Source organism: Lonchura striata, chromosome 11 (genome assembly GCF_046129695.1).
Source record: "Lonchura striata isolate bLonStr1 chromosome 11, bLonStr1.mat, whole genome shotgun sequence".
Lineage (NCBI taxonomy): Eukaryota > Metazoa > Chordata > Aves > Passeriformes > Estrildidae > Lonchura > Lonchura striata.
The window spans coordinates 7,120,469-7,138,361 of NC_134613.1; the positions used below are offsets into that span (position 1 = coordinate 7,120,469).

The 17,893-nt window shown below is 43.0% G+C and overlaps 1 protein-coding gene across 6 annotated transcripts in view; it reads left to right on the forward strand.

Moving 5' to 3' along the window:
• MYO9A (myosin IXA) overlaps positions 1-17,893 on the forward strand; it is a 175,289-nt gene that overhangs the window by 71,287 nt on the left and 86,109 nt on the right. For all 6 annotated transcript variants that reach the window (XM_021554201.3, XM_021554204.3, XM_021554202.3 and 3 more), the window contains 3 exons: positions 2,850-2,947; positions 4,951-5,077; positions 12,224-12,313. In XM_021554201.3, coding sequence (XP_021409876.1) covers positions 2,850-2,947; positions 4,951-5,077; positions 12,224-12,313 — 315 coding nt within the window. The remainder of the gene's footprint in view (positions 1-2,849; positions 2,948-4,950; positions 5,078-12,223; positions 12,314-17,893) is intronic.

Sequence of the window (17,893 nt, forward strand, 5' to 3'; positions counted from 1 at the left end):
ATCCTTAGGGGCCCTGCAGGAGCAGGGTGTGATGAGCAGATGCTTCTTCTAGACCTTAATACCCTTTATAAGTTGGAAAACCCTTAATTGCTTTAGGAATGGGTTGGGACAATTTGGTGAAGGAATTAAAATTAAAACTACCCCAAAATTTAGTACCTTCTCCTGGCATGACCAAGAACACCTGCCAGCCTGGGGGCTACCACGTCTGTATCCTTAACTCTGTGCAACAAAACCATGTGTCATTACCATTAGGCTGTTTAATTGCTAATTTATTTAGGATAATTTTATTTGGGATCATTTTCTGTGACGGTCCTGGTAAATCACATCTTTGCTTCAGTTGATTATTGACTCTTAAGACTACCCTGGTCTTCTCCCAATACCCATGGACTCAACCTGCTGCAGACACCAAGTTTATAAAGAAACTTTCTTTTATCCTCTTCAAATTTTCCATGGAAATCATGGATTGCTTCAATGTAACTGTAGGAAGCAGTAGACTCACTTTTACTGGGAAACTAATTGCTCTGGCAGGATATTAACAGCAAGTTAGGTCTGTGGGGATGGACTTTGTGATGCTTGTCTGCTCTAATATCAAGGACACTCCTCTATTTTATAATTATCCTTCATTTATCATCCATTAGGAAGCGGTTCCGTGCTGGAACACTGCAGAGAGCATCCGCTTTTAAGCAAAGAATTCGCTAAAAGTCTTTCCATGCGGATTAATGAGTCGGGCAATTGTTATGTAAATCGTTAATTAAATTGCCTTCGGCGTAGATTGTGCTACTTCGGAGTTGTCCAGGGTATTTTGCTGTTGACGCGTGACTTAATTTTGGAGGAATGATGCCAGAAAATGAAAATGTCTCCTGGAATGTGGAGTGCCACTAAAAGCACCACTTGGTGTCTTTAAAAAAAGCTTTAAACCTGCCTAATTTGCAGGATTTGTGGGTGTGGTGTTGTCCTGCCAAGTCCAGGTCCTGCCAGAACGAGGGTGGGAAGTTCTGCAAGTGCAGTGGCTGAGGAAGCCAAGGCTGGAGCTCAGGAGGGACAAGGTCTTACCCTGAGGTTTTATGATGTGAATAATCAGTGCTGGTGCCTCTGGAGTCCCTGCTCTTGGTGATGTCGTTGCTGTGTTCCTTTAGGTGGCTCTGGAACGGGGTTGTTTCCAATTAGCTCCTAATGCAAGGTGAAAAGGCCCTTTTCTAATGACTGTTTCCTAAAACAGGCTGGTATTTTCTCCTGGAATTTCAGTCCCCGCCTTCATCGATGCTCTGTGTAGTTTTAAATGGTTTTATTGTTCAACAGCTCCAAATTCACTTTGCCCATGGAGCATTAACTTGTCCCTGAGGACAATTGATAAAAACATTTCGATTTTCTTGTCCAGTTGCACTTCTCTGGCTTTTAGTTCAGTTTTATGGAGGCCTCCTATGTTGCAATAAATATTTTAAATATGTAAACAATAGAATAAATAATAACAATAATAATATCAACACTTAAATATATAAATAATATAAATAAATCTATATGTTAAATAAGGGTTTTCCACTCTAATTATAACTACAGCTGTAATGATGCTCTGGAGTGGGATGAAGAACTTCATTGATATGGTTGTGAGGCTTTAAATGCTGTAAACCACAAAGCTGATATTATAACATAACTTCATTCTGTGTATTCTGTATTTATGATTAATTTTCTGTACTCTCAGTGAGTACAAGTGGCTTTTCAATGATTTACGCAACCCTATTTAATGGAGACTTTCCTAATTATTTGTGCAAAATTTTTTGCACATTTGCTTGTTTGATAAATATGATGTTCAGGAAATGATCAAAATCAACTATGTGCATTCAGCTACTTAATTAATTCCAACTGCAGCTACAATTTTTATTTGTATTATTTTAATAAACTTTTTATAGAATTTTATAGAATTTTTATTTGCTTACTTACATTTGGATTAACTTGTTGAGAGTCTCTAATTACTTGTAGAAAATCTTGATTTAAGTGTTAATAAAATAGTCTGAGGTTTAAAATAGCATGATATTGTGTGATACACAATAAACTAATTTTATTCACAGATGGGTAGTTTTTATAGGCAGCAATGGGTAGAATATTAAATATAGGCTAGGAAAGCAGAGAGAAGAATAAATAATCTATGGGAAGCCTACAGTGAGCCAAAGCAGAAGATATTTGGAATTAATGGTCTATAGATTAATTTAAAGAGCATTTCTGATTCCTAAATATTGGTGCAGGACAGCTTTGGTTGGATCTGGAATGTTACTGGATTTTTCCAAACATGTCAGTGACTGATATCAAGCAAAAATTAAACTGTTCAGGCATGTGAGCCTCCAAGAAGTATAAAACGTCCTGTATTTCAGATCCTCCCAGTTTTGAAATAACTTCTTGGTAGTTACTGAAAAATATATTTAAAACTTTGCCTTTCCAATGCAGGATTTAATGCACTGATCATTTACATGAAGTTATCTGAATTCTATTTAAAAATTGAGTTTCCTTTCTTAGGTATAGGACTGAATGTGGAATAAACTGCCCGTAAATGTGGAACAGATTTCATCTTGTTGTTATTTCCCATCCTTTTTGTGTAGGGTCACACTGACCAACTTTCACCATACTGTTGGAATGAGGTGGCTCACCTCTTTCCTTAGAGGTTAAACCTGGGAAAGAAGGATGTATTTCCAGAAAATATTCGCCAGAAATGTTGTATTTCCAGTGCCAGGTTGGAAATGTTGCTGATAAAAGACCTGGAGATCACTCAGTGATATTTATGGAGTGCTGACTTGGCCATCTGGACCTGATGTGGTGTTAATTGTGTCAGTGCTTCCTCTGTGTGCTTGACCCAACAGGATTGTTTCTCCGTGGAAGGGGAGGACCTGAAGCACGACTTTGAGCGGCTGCAGCTCGCCATGGAGATGGTGGGGTTTCTGCCCAAGACACGCAGACAGTGAGTTTATTTTCCATTTTAATAGCTTGGAGATTGTCCTGGTTAATGCCACTTCCACTGGCAGGACATTGTTCAGAGAAGCTGTGGCTGCCACATCCCTGGAGGTGTCCCAGGCCAGGCTGGATGGAGCATGGAAGAACCTGGGATAGTGGAAGTTGTCCCTGCCCATGGCAGGATGGAGCCAGATGAGTTTAAAGTCCCTTCCAACCCAAACCATTTTGTGATTCCATGACCATTGCTGTACTTAACGATTCTCTTCATGCAAATGGAGCGTTGGCAGGAGTTGACATCTTCAAGTATTTCTCAAGTGTTCATGAATAATCACGCCTCACTCTGCATGTCATGAATCCAGAGCTTGGTTTAATCAGAAGTCCTCATTATCCCTCATCAAACGTAACCCTTTGCATGCAATTCTATGTCTGTAGATTCATTTCCAACTGGCCTTTTTCACTAATTTACTGGACATGCTGGTTTGAAAACTGGACTTTAGCTGGGTTGCAGCACCACTGACACCATGGAATTAGAGGGTTCATAAGGGTCATCTCCAAGCAAACCTACAAAATAATCCCTCCTGTGTTGATTTTTGGCTTGCAAGGCTTGAGTAGGTTGGAAAGAACTTGACATAAAAAATCACTTCAAAGGTATTTTCACACAACTGAGAAATTTTGGAAGCTCATCTTTTTTCCCTCACTTGTAACAAATCAATTATGAAATTAAAACTGCTTTTTCTCTATCTTCCACACACACGTGGATAAACCCAAGGATCCAGACTTGTGTGAATATGTTCTGTGTCAGAGGCTGCTTTATCAGGTTTCAGGACAAGGTTTGTCTAAAGCCTGTTGAGGGGTTTAATTGCCTGAGCAAAGCAATCAGGAAGTGTCAGGACTGAGCAGAGTCGGGTGATGCAGTAAATTCTCACTTCTGATTTACTGTGCAATGATTTTTCTTGGCACACAAGTTGCTCCTGGTGAATTTTACGTGTCAAAAATAAAGTGGATTCTTCACTACATGAGCAGGTTTATTTTGCTTGGTGTTATACAACTGCAGCACAAATAAGGAACCACCTTCAGCTGAGATACAGGGAGTATGTTTTAAGTACTACTATACTTTAAAAAGTCATTTCTTTATAGCAAAACAAGGGGATTCACCTTAGTGGAAACAGAGAAGAAAATTTTTTATAAAATTGTATCTTGAAATTCACAACAAGGAGTTAGTATCCATTCCTGTTTTGGAGATAAGGGAGGACTTGGAGAGGTGAAGGTGTGTTGTCCAGACAACCTGGTGGCATAGCTAGGAATCACATTTGGGTTTTTTCAGTTTTAGGTCCCAGGAGAGTATAGAATTAGGGACAAACAGGATTTATAGCTGAAGTCAGCCATAGCTCAGGAGTTCAACTTGATGAACTTTGTGGATCCCTTCCAACTCAGGGTATTTTTGAGTGTCTGATTGTATTTTTTTTGGATGGGAGGTAACCTAAAAATTACCAAATTCCCTCCAAAACAGAAAAATTGGTTGGATAAATTTACTTGAAGTGTAACATCCTTTTCTTTGTCTCAGTTGCTTAGATATTATAAAAGCATTTATGCTGTTTTGTACAGTCTTTTGTTCCTGGCTGGGACTACATCCAAAAAGGTGACAAAAACGTGTGTCCCAGGGGACTAAGAGGGATCACCTGCATGGCCATGCCCACTCCACCCCTTGGCAATTGTATGATAAATATTTAATCTGAATACCAAGATTACTGGAGGTTTTCTATTTTTCTTAAAACATGGGATGTAATTTTATAACTGTGGGTTTGATGTGTTGAATAATTTTCAAGGAAACTGTGTGGATTCAAGTTTGGTACTTGACTAAATAAAAATCTTTTTGACATGAGGCAAAGTGGATGCTTTGGATTGAAAATTAGAAGAATGAGCCAAAGAGGGACATGGCCCTTGGGGGCAAAATTTGCTTCTTCATTCACTTTATGAAAAACTGAGTGAAAATGAATTCTCTCTATTTAGAATTTTCTCTCTGCTGTCGGCAATCCTGCATCTGGGGAACATCTGCTACAAAAAGAAGACATACCGGGATGACTCCATCGATATCTGTAACCCTGAGATACTTCCTGTCGTGTCAGAGCTGCTGGAGGTAAGCTCTGCTTTCTCTTCTGAATCTTTCACACCAAACAAGCCACCTCTGGTTTAGGAGATAAAACATGCTCAATTTATTTCCAGTTTCACCAAAGAGTAACTTCTTGTGTGTTTCCATTCTTATGGGCTGTTCATGTTTGCCAGGGAAAAGGTACAGGAGCTTTTCTAAAGAGGTTTTTCATGGAGGGGTTTTGCCCCTACTCTTCAGCTTCAGGTTTCATTGACTAAAAATCCTGTTTCTGTGATGAAATGTGAAAGGGTCTAGATGCAAAGCAAACCTGCTGCCCACCATGGCAGTGTCTTAATTGCCAGCCATCAGCTGGTGCTCCTCAAATCCGTTCCAAAGTCTGTCTGAGGAGCTCGAGCAGTTGTACAACCCTAGCCCCATGTTTTTGTTCTGTGCCTGCTGGAGGAAGTGCTGAGCTCCCTCACTGTGTTTTTTGTCTTTTATTCCCCACCAGATTCCACAAGGGAATCTGTAGGCCCATCTCACCCCTCTAGTCCCTATTTATGGGCCTGATATGGAGTTCTTTGGTGCAACTGTTGATTATCTGTTGTTTAGGACCTGATACCTTGGCCTCTGTGAGCCACTGCTGTGCTGGTGTCCTTGGGGAGGGTTTGTAGGTCTCCACCTAGCTGGCCCAGGCCACACCAGCTCTGTAAATCAGTGCAAAAGCATTAAATGAGTTCTTAGGAGATCTTCTCTGTCAGCCCAAGCAGGTTTTGTGTTGTATTGTAGTACTTCTTTTCATGAGTAAAGTCTTGAATGAGCCAACATGTCCTGCTGGCCTTCAGCCTTCAAGGGCTGAGCTCAAAAACCTCCTGACATGGATTGAGGTGGCTAGAACTTCCCCTTGCTGTCTCACTTCTCTTGAAATGCTTTAAACCTCTTGCAACGGAAATGTTTTTCTTGTAGTTGATTATAGCAACAATTGTCTTTACCCTTTTGTACTTCTTGAATAGTCTGGAAGGTGAATTTTTGCTGATTTTATGGTAGAATCAGAAGGCAGCTTGGCCTTTTGTATTACACGTGGTGCTCTTCCCATCCATTCCATTAAGTAACTGTTGTGCTATCTCCCTACCTACAGAACTGGGGAATTGGCTCTCAGGGATTTTCATAGCACTTCATTAATGCTTTGAACTTTGGGAGGGGAAAGCTTCTGTAAAATATGGTTTGAGCAGCTGGATGCTCTTTGCATCTTGGCCTTGGAGACTGCAGAAATAAACAGAAGGAAAATATAAGTGGAGAGGAGAATGTTGTTGATTTTACCCTGTTAAATGTGGCCAAGTCAGTTAAGTAATTTTTTTTTTTTTTTAAAGTTTTGAGTAAGAGAGCAACTTAGAGAGCTGAAGAAGTTCCAGGCTTTGGGTCTTTGCCTTTGCAAACAAACCCTTTTGCAACATCTGCACATGGGGAGGTCATGGGGTGGTTTTTACACATGATTATGTGAAATGAGGCATTGGCTGAGCCATGTCAATCCAATGGTGCCTCAATGCCATGGGCTGGAGCAGCACCCCCAGGTACTGTCAACAAGATGTAAAAATCAATAAGTACATTTATTTTTCACCATTTGAAAAAACAAGCAAACAAACCACGAGGATCCGATGTAGCTAAGCAAATTGATAGATTTCTGTTCATCTTGGTAATTCTTTTTGCAAATTAAATGACCATCTAGAACATAAAATGCTTTTTAATTAGATTGGGACAATGCTTGCTGCACTGAGGTAGGATCTGATGAAATGCATCAATGGGTTTGGGTAAGTGCTGTTGTTTGTCCCTTAAGTTGAATTTAGGTGATAATTGATCCATGGAACTGGAAGCATTTGCTGCCTCCAAGTGTAAACCTTTCAACAGACCCACTGAAATCAGCTGAAATAAAGCCAATAATCTCATTTTCAGAGTTAATTTATCTTTATGAAATGCCACATTTCTCTTTGCAGACCTCAACAGATGTTGCTGCTTATTCAGGTTTGATCCAAAGGAAGAACCAAAGGGTTCAAACAGATGAAGCATCATTACAAAGAGCAGGCACCACTCCTTATTCATTACAGCTCTCCACATTAAGTGCAATGAATTCTACTTAGCCAGAGATTTAAAATATTGGTTAAAACATTTGACACTTTGTATTTTGTCACATTTGGGTAATTATTTTTAATACTTTCTTGTGGTCACTGAACAGTTTTGCTTTTCCCATTGTTGCTTATATTATGAATTGGCTTGAAAAAGTTGTTAATCCTCTCTCCAGATCTTGGCATTAGACACTAATAACTGAAAAGTCATCTCAGAATAAAAGTAATATGAGCTAGAGAGAGAGTTGAACTTCCTTTCCTGTGGTCACTGGCTGTTTGGTGGGACCCTTCAGAGCACAGCAAAGGGATGGAAGAAACTGTGATCTGATACTTCCTTACCTTGGGGGAACTTCTGGGTTGATCTTTATACTCAAATGACTCATTGGATTTGTTCAGTCAAGAATTTGACATGGAAAAGAGAAAGAAAAAATCCAACTGGAGCCGTGTTTGCCATCTCTGAAGCAGCCAAGAGGGGATGCAGAGGTGCCCCAGCATGGCTCCCACAGGGATGTGGCCTCCAAGGGCAGGAGGGGAACCACCAGCCTGGCTGAAATTCAAAACTTAGGCAAAATTAGGGTCTTCTCCCACTGCAAAGGGGAATCTGGCACGAATTCTTATGAGCTGGTTGGTTTGTGTCAGGATCTCTAATGATAACTGGAGGAATTTCCCTGCTGCACCAGTTAATGCAACACCACTGCACCACTATCCTCCCTCTGTGTAACGGGATTTGTGTCCCTATAAAATGAAGCTAATACAGTGATTTTTTTTTTAAGGAATCTGGGAGGAGATGATGATCTGCAATGGATTTGCTTTTTCTTAGACATTAACAACCCCATCCAATATGTTTTTTGCTTTATTAAACCATCTAGAGCAGCATTTGTGAAACTGCAATATAGGATTTTGGCCAGACTCTACAGATCATTGTTTCATTTACAGTAAAATCCTGATTCCATTTTTTTTTCAGGAATAGACATAGCGTGTGGATTATGTGATGCTTTTGGCAGATTTTTCAGGGCCTTTGTTTAAACTCTGCTGAAATGCTGTGCTGGGGAGTGATGTCAAGGCTGCCTGATGGATCAAGCAGACATGGAGTCCTGTGCAAGCACTGCAAATATCCCAGGGCCTGGGCAGAAATCATAGAGGGTTGTGTAAAAACCTTTGTGTTTTTGGGGAAAAAGCTTGGAAAAGTTCATTTGTGGGCTTATTAACAAAAATAATATATTAGAGATTATCTAGTGGACCTTAAAAGAGACTTTTTGTGTTCCATTGGAACAATAGGAACATTTTAATTGTGTGTGTTTACTAAAATGGGAAATTATTTCCATGGATGGAGCATTGAAGAAGGAGATAAATTCTGTCTTTGCTCAGTGGAGCAGTTTTGTATTCAGCTTTTAGTTTTAGGTTACCAATGCAATACCTAACCTCAATGCAAATAAAGATAAATACAAGTTATCAAGTGCCCTAAATTAGTTTTGCCAGATCTCCCAGTGCACATTTGTGTTTAGAGCTGAAGTTGGCCTCTTCAGGAGATTTATGTGCTCAAGTTCCTCTTCCACTAAAAAATGGCCTTCAGCTTCCCAGAGGAATCCCACAGGCACTGGGGCTCCTCCTGTGATAAATGTCTTGGAAATTAATTGGGGAGGGGGTGAGGATTATGGAGCAGACAGTGCTTGCTTCCAGCGTTTTCTTCTGGATTTGTTTTTCAGATGATGCTTTGTAGAATCACAGAATGATGAGGGTTGGAAGTGACCTCCAAAGTTCATCTGGTCCAACATCTCTGCAATGAGTTGGGGTATCATCATTGAATGCAAAATTTTGAGCCAGAATTAGAGTCAGAAAACTTCAGCGAATCATAGGATATGCTGAGTTGGAAGGGATCCACAAATACCAATGAGTGTAACTTCACAAACACAGCCCTGCACTGACACTGCAACAATCCCACCTTGTGCCTGAGAGCATTGTGCAAATGCTCCCTGAGCCGTGGCAGCCTTGGGACCCTGACCATTCCCTGGGGAGCCTGTTCAGTGCCCCACCACCCTCTGGGGGAAGAACCTAAACCTCCCAACACAGCCTAACACATCTCCTCCTCAGCCATTCCCTCTCATCCTTTTAACTCTCTGGTTATTTGAAAGAAAGTCTGAGGAAAAGGTCCAGCTCTTTTCCAAGAAGAGCTGATAGAAATCTGAATTTATTTTCAGTTACTCCACACAAGGCATCTTTAGAGTGAGCCCTCAGCACTGTAATCCCTTTCTCAAATATGGAAGGAGAGGCAAAACCTGATGTTTTCTTGTTCTCCAGCTGGAAATGGTTCATTTTTCTTCAGCTGCTCTAACATAATACCCCAGAATTACTGGAGGAGCAGTCTCTGCCTGTCTTGGCTCCAGCCCAGCCCTTGCTGGCTCCCTGCTCCTGCTGTGCTCTGCTGACATTCCCAGCTGTGGCACTGCTGGTCACCCCTCACTGCCTCATGGACTTGAGGCCTCCAGCCATCTCTGGGCCCACTTGTGGCAACAGAGTCTTAAATCTGCATTTTGTCTCTGTAATTAAGATCTAAACTCCTGCAGGCTGTGTTTAAGAGGGAGAGCAGGCCATGCCCTTTAGCACCAGCAAGCAAAAGTCCATGAAATGTAACCCAAGAGTGAAACTCCTAGGGCACAAAGTAAAGGAATAAGTGATGTTCTCCTCTTTGCCACTCTGCACCAATGGGTGTCCCTGTTTCAGTGTTTCACACTTACTGGGGGAGGAAGTGTAGGATGTGGGGAAGCTGCAAATATCTCCATGTCCTTAGTCATCAGCACGTGCTGAGTTTATCTTTAGAAAGCCCCAGTGGCTCCTCCCTGGCATCAGGAGTCAGCTACTTTCATGCTGTGACCTTGAATGCAGATTAGGATGATTTGGTTGCACCCGTGGTGCTCATCAGAGGCGATGAAGGAATGGAGATCAAGCTCCACTGGGTGGTAATTGCAGGCAGGGGCCTGGGGAGATGCAGGGATTCCTATCCTTGCCAGGAGTGTTTTTGTACAAGATGATTCAATGGGATCTCCCTAGGTCAGGAGATGAAAGATGCACATCCACAGGTTCCCTTAATCCAGAGAGCAGGGAGAGAAAGAACCAGAGTGACCATGAGATGGGGATGGTGAGGGATGGCGTGGGTGGTTGTTTAAATTGCTCAAAATCCCTGTGTTTGCTGACAAATGTGGGATTTGGAAGTGTTTATGTTGTTGAGGAATATTTCTTTGGACTGTTTTGATTAGGAACCATCTGACACCCCTCCGCCTTGCTGCCTTGGATAATTAAAAAAAGCCAGCATGCTGGCTGTGGCTTTGCAGCATCCCTGAAGTGGGATAATGGATGGTGTGAAACTCACTTTTGTTCCAAGTTGTGCAGTTGAGGGAGAGCAGCCGATGGTCCTGCAGCTGAGAGCTGCTGGAAAAACGTCCGCGGAGCCGAAAATTACGAAATCACATATTTTGGTGATTGTAGAGGAATAGAAACCAAATGTGAAATCTTGCTGTGGATCCCTGAATGAACCAGAAGATTGTTTTTTTCCCTGCTTGATTTTGAAAGGTAAAATCGGACTGTAGGAACTGGGGGCTCCTGAGTAGTGCTGAGCACTAAAGAAATGAACCTTGAAGTGTCATTTCCAGTGATAGAGACCTTGCTGGCAGGTGACATCATATACAGGTGACTTGATGTGTTCTGATTTCCACAGTGACAAGTTCTTGCTGCAGGAAGAATTTTGATATAACATAAAAACTCCCTGGATTTTATCAGGGAGACTCCGATAATAGTAGTTTTGTCAGAAGGAGATTTTTGTACAGAAGGGCATCATTATGGCTATGGTTTGTGAGATTTCTGACCTTCCACTGTCTTATTTGCATTTCCTCTTCATACTAATTCATGGATTAAACCCTTAAGTCAAAGTACATAGATGGAATTGTTCTGGTTGGAAAAGACTTCTAAGATTGTTGAGTCCAATTGTTAGACCTCTACGTTTCCTATTTTCCTTGTCAAATCATGAATTGTTTCCCTGTGATAAAAATATGGCCTTGGATGGCTTCAGGAATGTGGATTTTGATCAGAGATGTCCAGAGGAGGTCTGGTGCCTGCATGGAGTCCTTCAGGCAGGATATGCAGTTTGTAGAGAGATTTCAGTGCAGCTTCTCTGTAGCAATCCACATCCATTAATTCTGGGCTCCAAGGTTTTCACCCAGACTCATGATGTCTTTTTTGACTTGGAAATTTAGTGAAGATCAGTCAACAACTCAGTCTTTAGGTCTAACTGATGTATTTTGGGAGGACACCTTCTAAATTCCTCAAAGTAAGAGGGTCTTGAAGCTGATTGGGAAAGTGGCTTTTCCCCAACAGCTGCAGACACCACTTAATTTGTCAGGCACCATTTTTTTCTTTGCTGAGTGTCTGTGTTTGCACAACTGAGTTTTGTTCTGCAGACCTGTGAGGGCTGATTAGAGACTGTCACCTCTCCAGGAACTGGGGCTTTAGGGAGTAAACATCCAGTGCCAATAGCAGAGTAAATATCAGGTGCTTTTCCAAGGGTTTCTTCCTTCTTCTGACTCCTCCCCTCTCTTAAAAGCAGGAAAAACCCCCTCCTTCACTTGCATGTCTCTAAAACTCACGATACTGCTTGGCTTATTCTAGAGTAATTTGTGTGATTTCATCATGACAGCACTAGAAAGTTGACTTATTTTGCCAAGAGAAAGTGTGGGGGGGAGGAGCCTCACCGGGAATAAGGAAAGCAATGGGAAATTGCTACAACTGGGATGCCTGAATGCAGAAAATCAGGCTCCTTTGAATACCCTGGTGTTAGGTTTCTGATGCTGGATTTATGTGCTGAGTTGGCTCCTCCCGATGGCATGTTTCTACCCATTGAAGTTAACTCTGCAAAGGCTGGCAAAAGTGGGTTGTTGGTTTTTTTTTACTTAAATTTTGAAATTTGAATGTGTTTACACTGAATTTTATTCTTTTAAAGTTTAAATGCTAGCATTTTTTAACTGGTTTAAAAAAAAAATAGAGATCACTAGAATAGTCATTAACATCTGTACTTTTGTTTTAGGTGAAAGAAGAGATGCTGTTTGAGGCCCTTGTGACCAGAAAGACAGTGACAGTGGGAGAGAAGCTGATCTTACCATACAAACTGGCAGAGGTCAGTACATGATGTTTGTTATTAAAAGGAAACTCTTGGAATGGTTTTCAATTATTTTGAGGTGCACACTCAGAGTTTCTTTCAGTTTTTATTTATTTATGTTAAAATAATGTAGGAGAAGCTAATGGGTGTCCTAATCTAGGAAATGATTGACTTTTCTTCTATTCCATTCCTGGAAGGCAGGTTTGCACTTTATTCTGATGGTTTGTAAGTGCTTTAATGACTTGTGGTTGTGTGAGAGTTGTCTGAAGCAGAGCTGTGCATTGCTGAGTGTGTGTGTGGTGCAGGTTTTCATCTCCAGACAGCATTCCTTAAGCTGGAGCACTGATTCCACAGCAGAGCGCTGACCCAAGACTCCAGGAAATTTTTATTGCCTTCTTGAGTGTCTGTGTTAGTGGTGGTTCTTGTATGGCAGGAGCTGCAGATCTCCACAGGAGATTCCCAATAACGTTTCCTCAGATCCTTCACAATCTGGGCCCTTGTGTGATGCTTTGGAGCAGCCACAAACCCATCAGCTTCTCTCAGACTCCCGTCTAGTTCTATGGGATCTAAATGGGATTTTCAGGAATTCTGAATTCTATGCTGTGGCTGGTAGAGAGAAACTAATCTTTTCCTCTTATATTCTTCAAAATACATAAGTTCTGTTCTGCTGAACTACTTGTTTTGGCTATTTCTGCCTCTAATCTTCTTGTATCCCCCAGATTAGGAACGCTGATCATCACAGCACACTTGGTCCCTCCATTCCCTCTTCTTGTAGGGTTGTGTAAGAATTTAGAGCACCTTGAATAGCATCTCAGGAGTGGCCTGTTGTGTCACAAATAACTAAACACATCATGTTCTCACTAGGGGCAGCTGGATATATTTCCCCTCCTTTTTCCAGGGAGAAAAAAAAAAAAAGTATCTATTCTCCCACTTTAAGGGTGTGTTTAAGCTCAGTAATTGTTTCTGAGCTTTAACCTTTAGAAGTGAAGTGTTGCCTTTGTGCAAAGGTGAAAGGGCACTCAAGGGCTCTCTGGGTCTTTGTGATGGACATTTAATCAATGTGGTGTTTCTACTTTTTTCCTCCATCTTGGGCACAGACTTGAAAAAGTGGCTAGAAAAGTTTGGAACTGAGCTGTAAGTACCCTTCTGCTTGCTGGAGGTCCTTAGAGTAATAAATGGGCTGGATTGGAAGGGGCCCTAAAGATGATCTTGTTCCAGACCCTGCCATGGGCAGGGACACTTACCACTGGACCAGGTTGCTCCAAGCCCCATCCAGCCTGGTGTGGAACACTTCCAGTGATGGGGTAGCCACAGCTGCTCTGATCAACTTGTGCCAGGGCCTCACCACCCTCACAGCCAACAATTTCTTCCCAATATCCCATCTAATCCTACTGTCTGTCAGTTTGAAGCCATTCCCTCTTGCCTTGTCCCTTCAGACCCTTGTCCCAAGTCCCTCTCCAGCTCTCCTGGAGCCCCTTTAGGCACTGGAGCCTTCTCTTCCTCAGGCTGAACAATCTCAGTTCTCTCAGCCTTTCCTCACACCAGAGCTTCTCCATTCCTCTGATCATCCTGGTGCCTCCGCTGGGCTCTCTCCACATCTTTCCTGTGCTGGGCTCCAGGGCTGGGGCAGGTCTGCAGGTGGGGTCTCACCTGAGCAGGGCAGAGGAGCAAAATTCCCTCCCCTGACCTGCTGCCCAACATCTGTAGTGTATTGACACTGCTGGGAGTGTGCTTGATGCTCTTTCTGTTGAGTTGAACTAGAGTGGCTCAGCATGAGTTTCTCAAGTGCTTTCAAGGTGATATGGCTGCTCCCAAATCTCAGGTGTCCCCTTAGAAAGGTTTATCACCTATATCAGAAGAAGAAAGGAAAGATCAGGGTGTGGTGGCTGTGGGGGAAGACAAAGGAGGGCAAGACTTCTTTGAGAATAGTTGATGTGATCTCCATGACAAAATCATTTTGGAAGAACCTGTGAATTGTGTTAAGATGAGCACCTCCCATGTTTTTTGTTTGCCTCCTTACATCATCAGAATCCTGACCACTAAATTTTATCCATCAGTGACCTCACTCTGGGAGCAGGTTCAGTGCTCACAGAGCAGAATTTGAGATGCTCCAACTTGAACCTCCCCATGGTAAGAGGCCTTCTCCTGGCCTCAGGAGTAGGCCAGGGGGTAGATGTAGGAGGAGTGACTTGAATTCAGATCTGTCTGAATCAGGAGGGAAGAATGGGATTCATTTGACATTTTGGGACTTCACAAAGACTCCTGATGTCTGATAATCCCCACTCATGACTCACTGGACTCTTGGGGATCAGTGGGCTGGTTATTCCTGTGTATTTAACAAAGGAGCATTATATTTGGCTCCAACGGATGGAGCCGTTGAGGGTTTGAGGATTTGGAGACATTGATCTCCTACCACGACCTCTGTAGCTCATGGGCAGCTGCCTTTCCTGATGGACACAGCAGCTATTTTATTCTTCAGATGCCTGTGGGTTTTTTCATAGCTTGGTACACTGAAATTTTCAGTGGAGTTTGTCTGGAAAAGACTCTGTTCCACAGGCTCTCACAAAAAGGTTTGCATAATGTCATTTTGGCATGTCCTTGCTTCTTTACACCATCAAGAAGAACAGATTGGATCTACCAGTCTTCAGATTGCAAGAGAGATGGTAGATGCTACATCCCTGGAAATGTCCAAGGCCAGGCTGGATGGGGCTTTAAGGCCCTTGCCCATGGGCTTTAAGGTCCCTTTCAGCCCAAACTGTCTGGGATTCCATGTAAAAAGCTTGAGATTTAAATTTGGGATGGGTTTTGAGCTTTGATGAGGTTCCCATGTGTGTCTGCTCCATTCCGTAATGTTTCACTTTCTGTGCTTGGCACAGGGGCTGACATTTGCCTATCCCTTTCATCAGTGTTGGAGTATGTGGAGATGACAACTCCATGCAGAAATGCCTTTCGTGGAAAGTGAGTGTGATCATTCCATGATCACAGCCTGGCTTCTGAGAGATTTGTGCCCTTAGGGTCCTGCTGTGACAACTGTCACCCCCTTTAATAGTCTTGAATGGGCAGAGTTGGCCTGAAGGGATCCTTCCTTTTGGTATTTTGGAGGCTTCAGAGCTGAGACTGGAGTTTTATTTTCCAAGCTAAGCCTTTTCTCTTCCCCTTCCCTGAGCTGCAGCCCCAGAGCACATGGAGAGGCTGACTTAGTTGGATTTGCAGTGATGTCACATTCCTGGCTGGCTGCACGCTCCTGCCTTCTTGTGTGCTGATTGGAAACACAGTCCTGTGGTTTGGGGCTTTTTTTTTTTTAGAAACAGTGGTTTGGACACTTGGCAGCTCACTTGAAACATTCTCTTTAAGTTATGAATTGATACCAGACTGACTGTTCCTGGTTCTGTTCATCTTTGCAGTAATTTGGGTAAAGCTGCATCTTTTATTCTGGCATGCTTTGGGTAGAAGGTACTGCAAAGTGGGGACAACTTGTGGATGGACATCATGGGATCACAGATGGGTTTGAGTTAGGAGGGACCTTAAAGCTCATCTCATTCTACCCCCTGCCATGAGCAGTGACACCCTCCACTATCCCAGTTTGCTCTAAGTATTGTCCAGCCTGGCCTGGAACACTTCCAGGGATGGGACAGCCACAGCTTCTCTTGGCAACCTGTGCCAAGGCCTCTCCAGCCTCACAGGGAGGAATTCCTTCCCAATATCCCATCTAACCCTGCCCTATGGCAGTGGAAGCCATTCCCTGTGTTCTGGCCCTCCATCCCTTGTCCCCAGTCCCTCTCCAGCTCTCCTGGAGCCCCTTCAGGCCCTGGCAGGGGCTCTGAGCTCTCCCTGGAACCTTCTCTTCTCCCAGTAGTTGGAAGCTTGCGGTGTTGAAGAAGCTGCAAGTGGCAACCCCCAGTAAATAAACCTCTGTTTATTCATATTGTACTTCCTCTCTTAGGACTTCTCTTGATTGTTTTGCTTCAGGAGTTGAGTTGGGCTTTTCCCTCAGGAATAATGTGCCATTTTAAAGTTAGACAGAAATACTGACTTTGTCAACTCTGTGTTTCTTTTAATAAATTCAAGACTTTTTGATTCTTGCCTGCATATAATTATTCTGCTAGATGATCTTGGAGAATTCAAGGACTGTGTTCTAATACCTGAAAGGGAAGGCTCCAGAGTGAGTTTTTACAAGGGTCTGGAGTAGCAAGACAAGGGGAAATGGCTTCAAATTGAAAAAGGGCAGGGTTAGATGGGATATTGGGAAGGAATTCTTCCCTGTGAGGGTGGTGAGGCTCTGGCACAGAGCCCAGAGCAGCTGTGGCTGTCCCATTCCTGGAAGTGTCCAAGGCCAGACTGGACAATACTTGGAGTAACCTCGCCTAGTGGGAGGTGTCACAGCCCATGGCAGGGGCTGGAATGGGATGGGCTTTAAGATCCCTCCCAACTCAAACAGTCTGTGAATCTTTGATCTAGATCAGGTAACAGGTTAAATGTAACACTGAAGTCCAGTGAGGAGGTAGGATTGCAGCAATTAAAATCAGGGTCTCCTGTGTGCCAGCAGCTGCTGGTTCTGTCATCTTCAGCTGAGCAAGTTCTCTTCCCAGCAGAGAGAAGATTTCATTTTACTTTATTTTACCCATGAACATCCAAGGTATGTGGCAGCAGCATCTGCTTGAGGAGGGCCAAAGGTAGGAGCAATTAAATAGTTGTGAGCCAAACTCCAGGGATTCTTGGTGTGTAGTCAGTGCCCATAGTTAGGATGTTACAGGGATTATGGGATGAGCACATGGTTTTTCAGGAAGACCCTACAAAGCATAACGTGCCATCAGCTTTTCTCATCATTCAGTAGCTCATGGTTTATTGTTTGCATGTTGTGTCTGACCATGATATTTACATCCAAGTACATCCCCATGTCTCTGGAGCTGCAGCTCTTTCTGAGATGAAGGAGAGGGCAGTCAAGGGGAGATCTGTTTTGCAGGGGAAGACTACTTTGTTTTGCCTCTCGTGGCTGTGGCACCGTTGGCAAACGTGCTTGATTTGGGACCCTGCAGGGGAGCTGCCATCCTCTCTGGCTGCAGCTCCAGCACCTCTGGCAATCAACCACACCACATCCATAAATAATGTTTATATTCATCTCTGGCAGCTGCCTCTTATCTCCTGAGCCACAGTGGCTCATCTACCATGGAGCAGCCTCCTGGAACCATCCATTTTCCTTTTATAGCACTGGATGATGTTTTAATGCAGTGCTTGAAACGACTGCACAGTTTGGGTGAGCACAAAGGTTTAGAAGCTTTAGGCCGTAGATAAACTTAGGGAAAAGGCTGCACAGACAGGAAAGGTTGCACTTCTGTGCTGAGGTCTTGGGCTGTTGTCAAAAACAGCTGCCAAAGACTTTATCAGAAGTGAGATGGTGCATTAATGGAGCCAGCAGCACTTCATGGGTTTCCAGAGAAATCATAGTACAGCCTGTGGTAACAGTGAGCTGGAAAATTCCACTTGTCATTTAGCAATGGGGAGGACCCTTGGAAAAGGCCATGAGAGCAATAGAGCCATCAGTGGTAGTAGTGGTAATTGGACTATTTTGATTCAGATCTGTCTTGAGCATTGGGCATG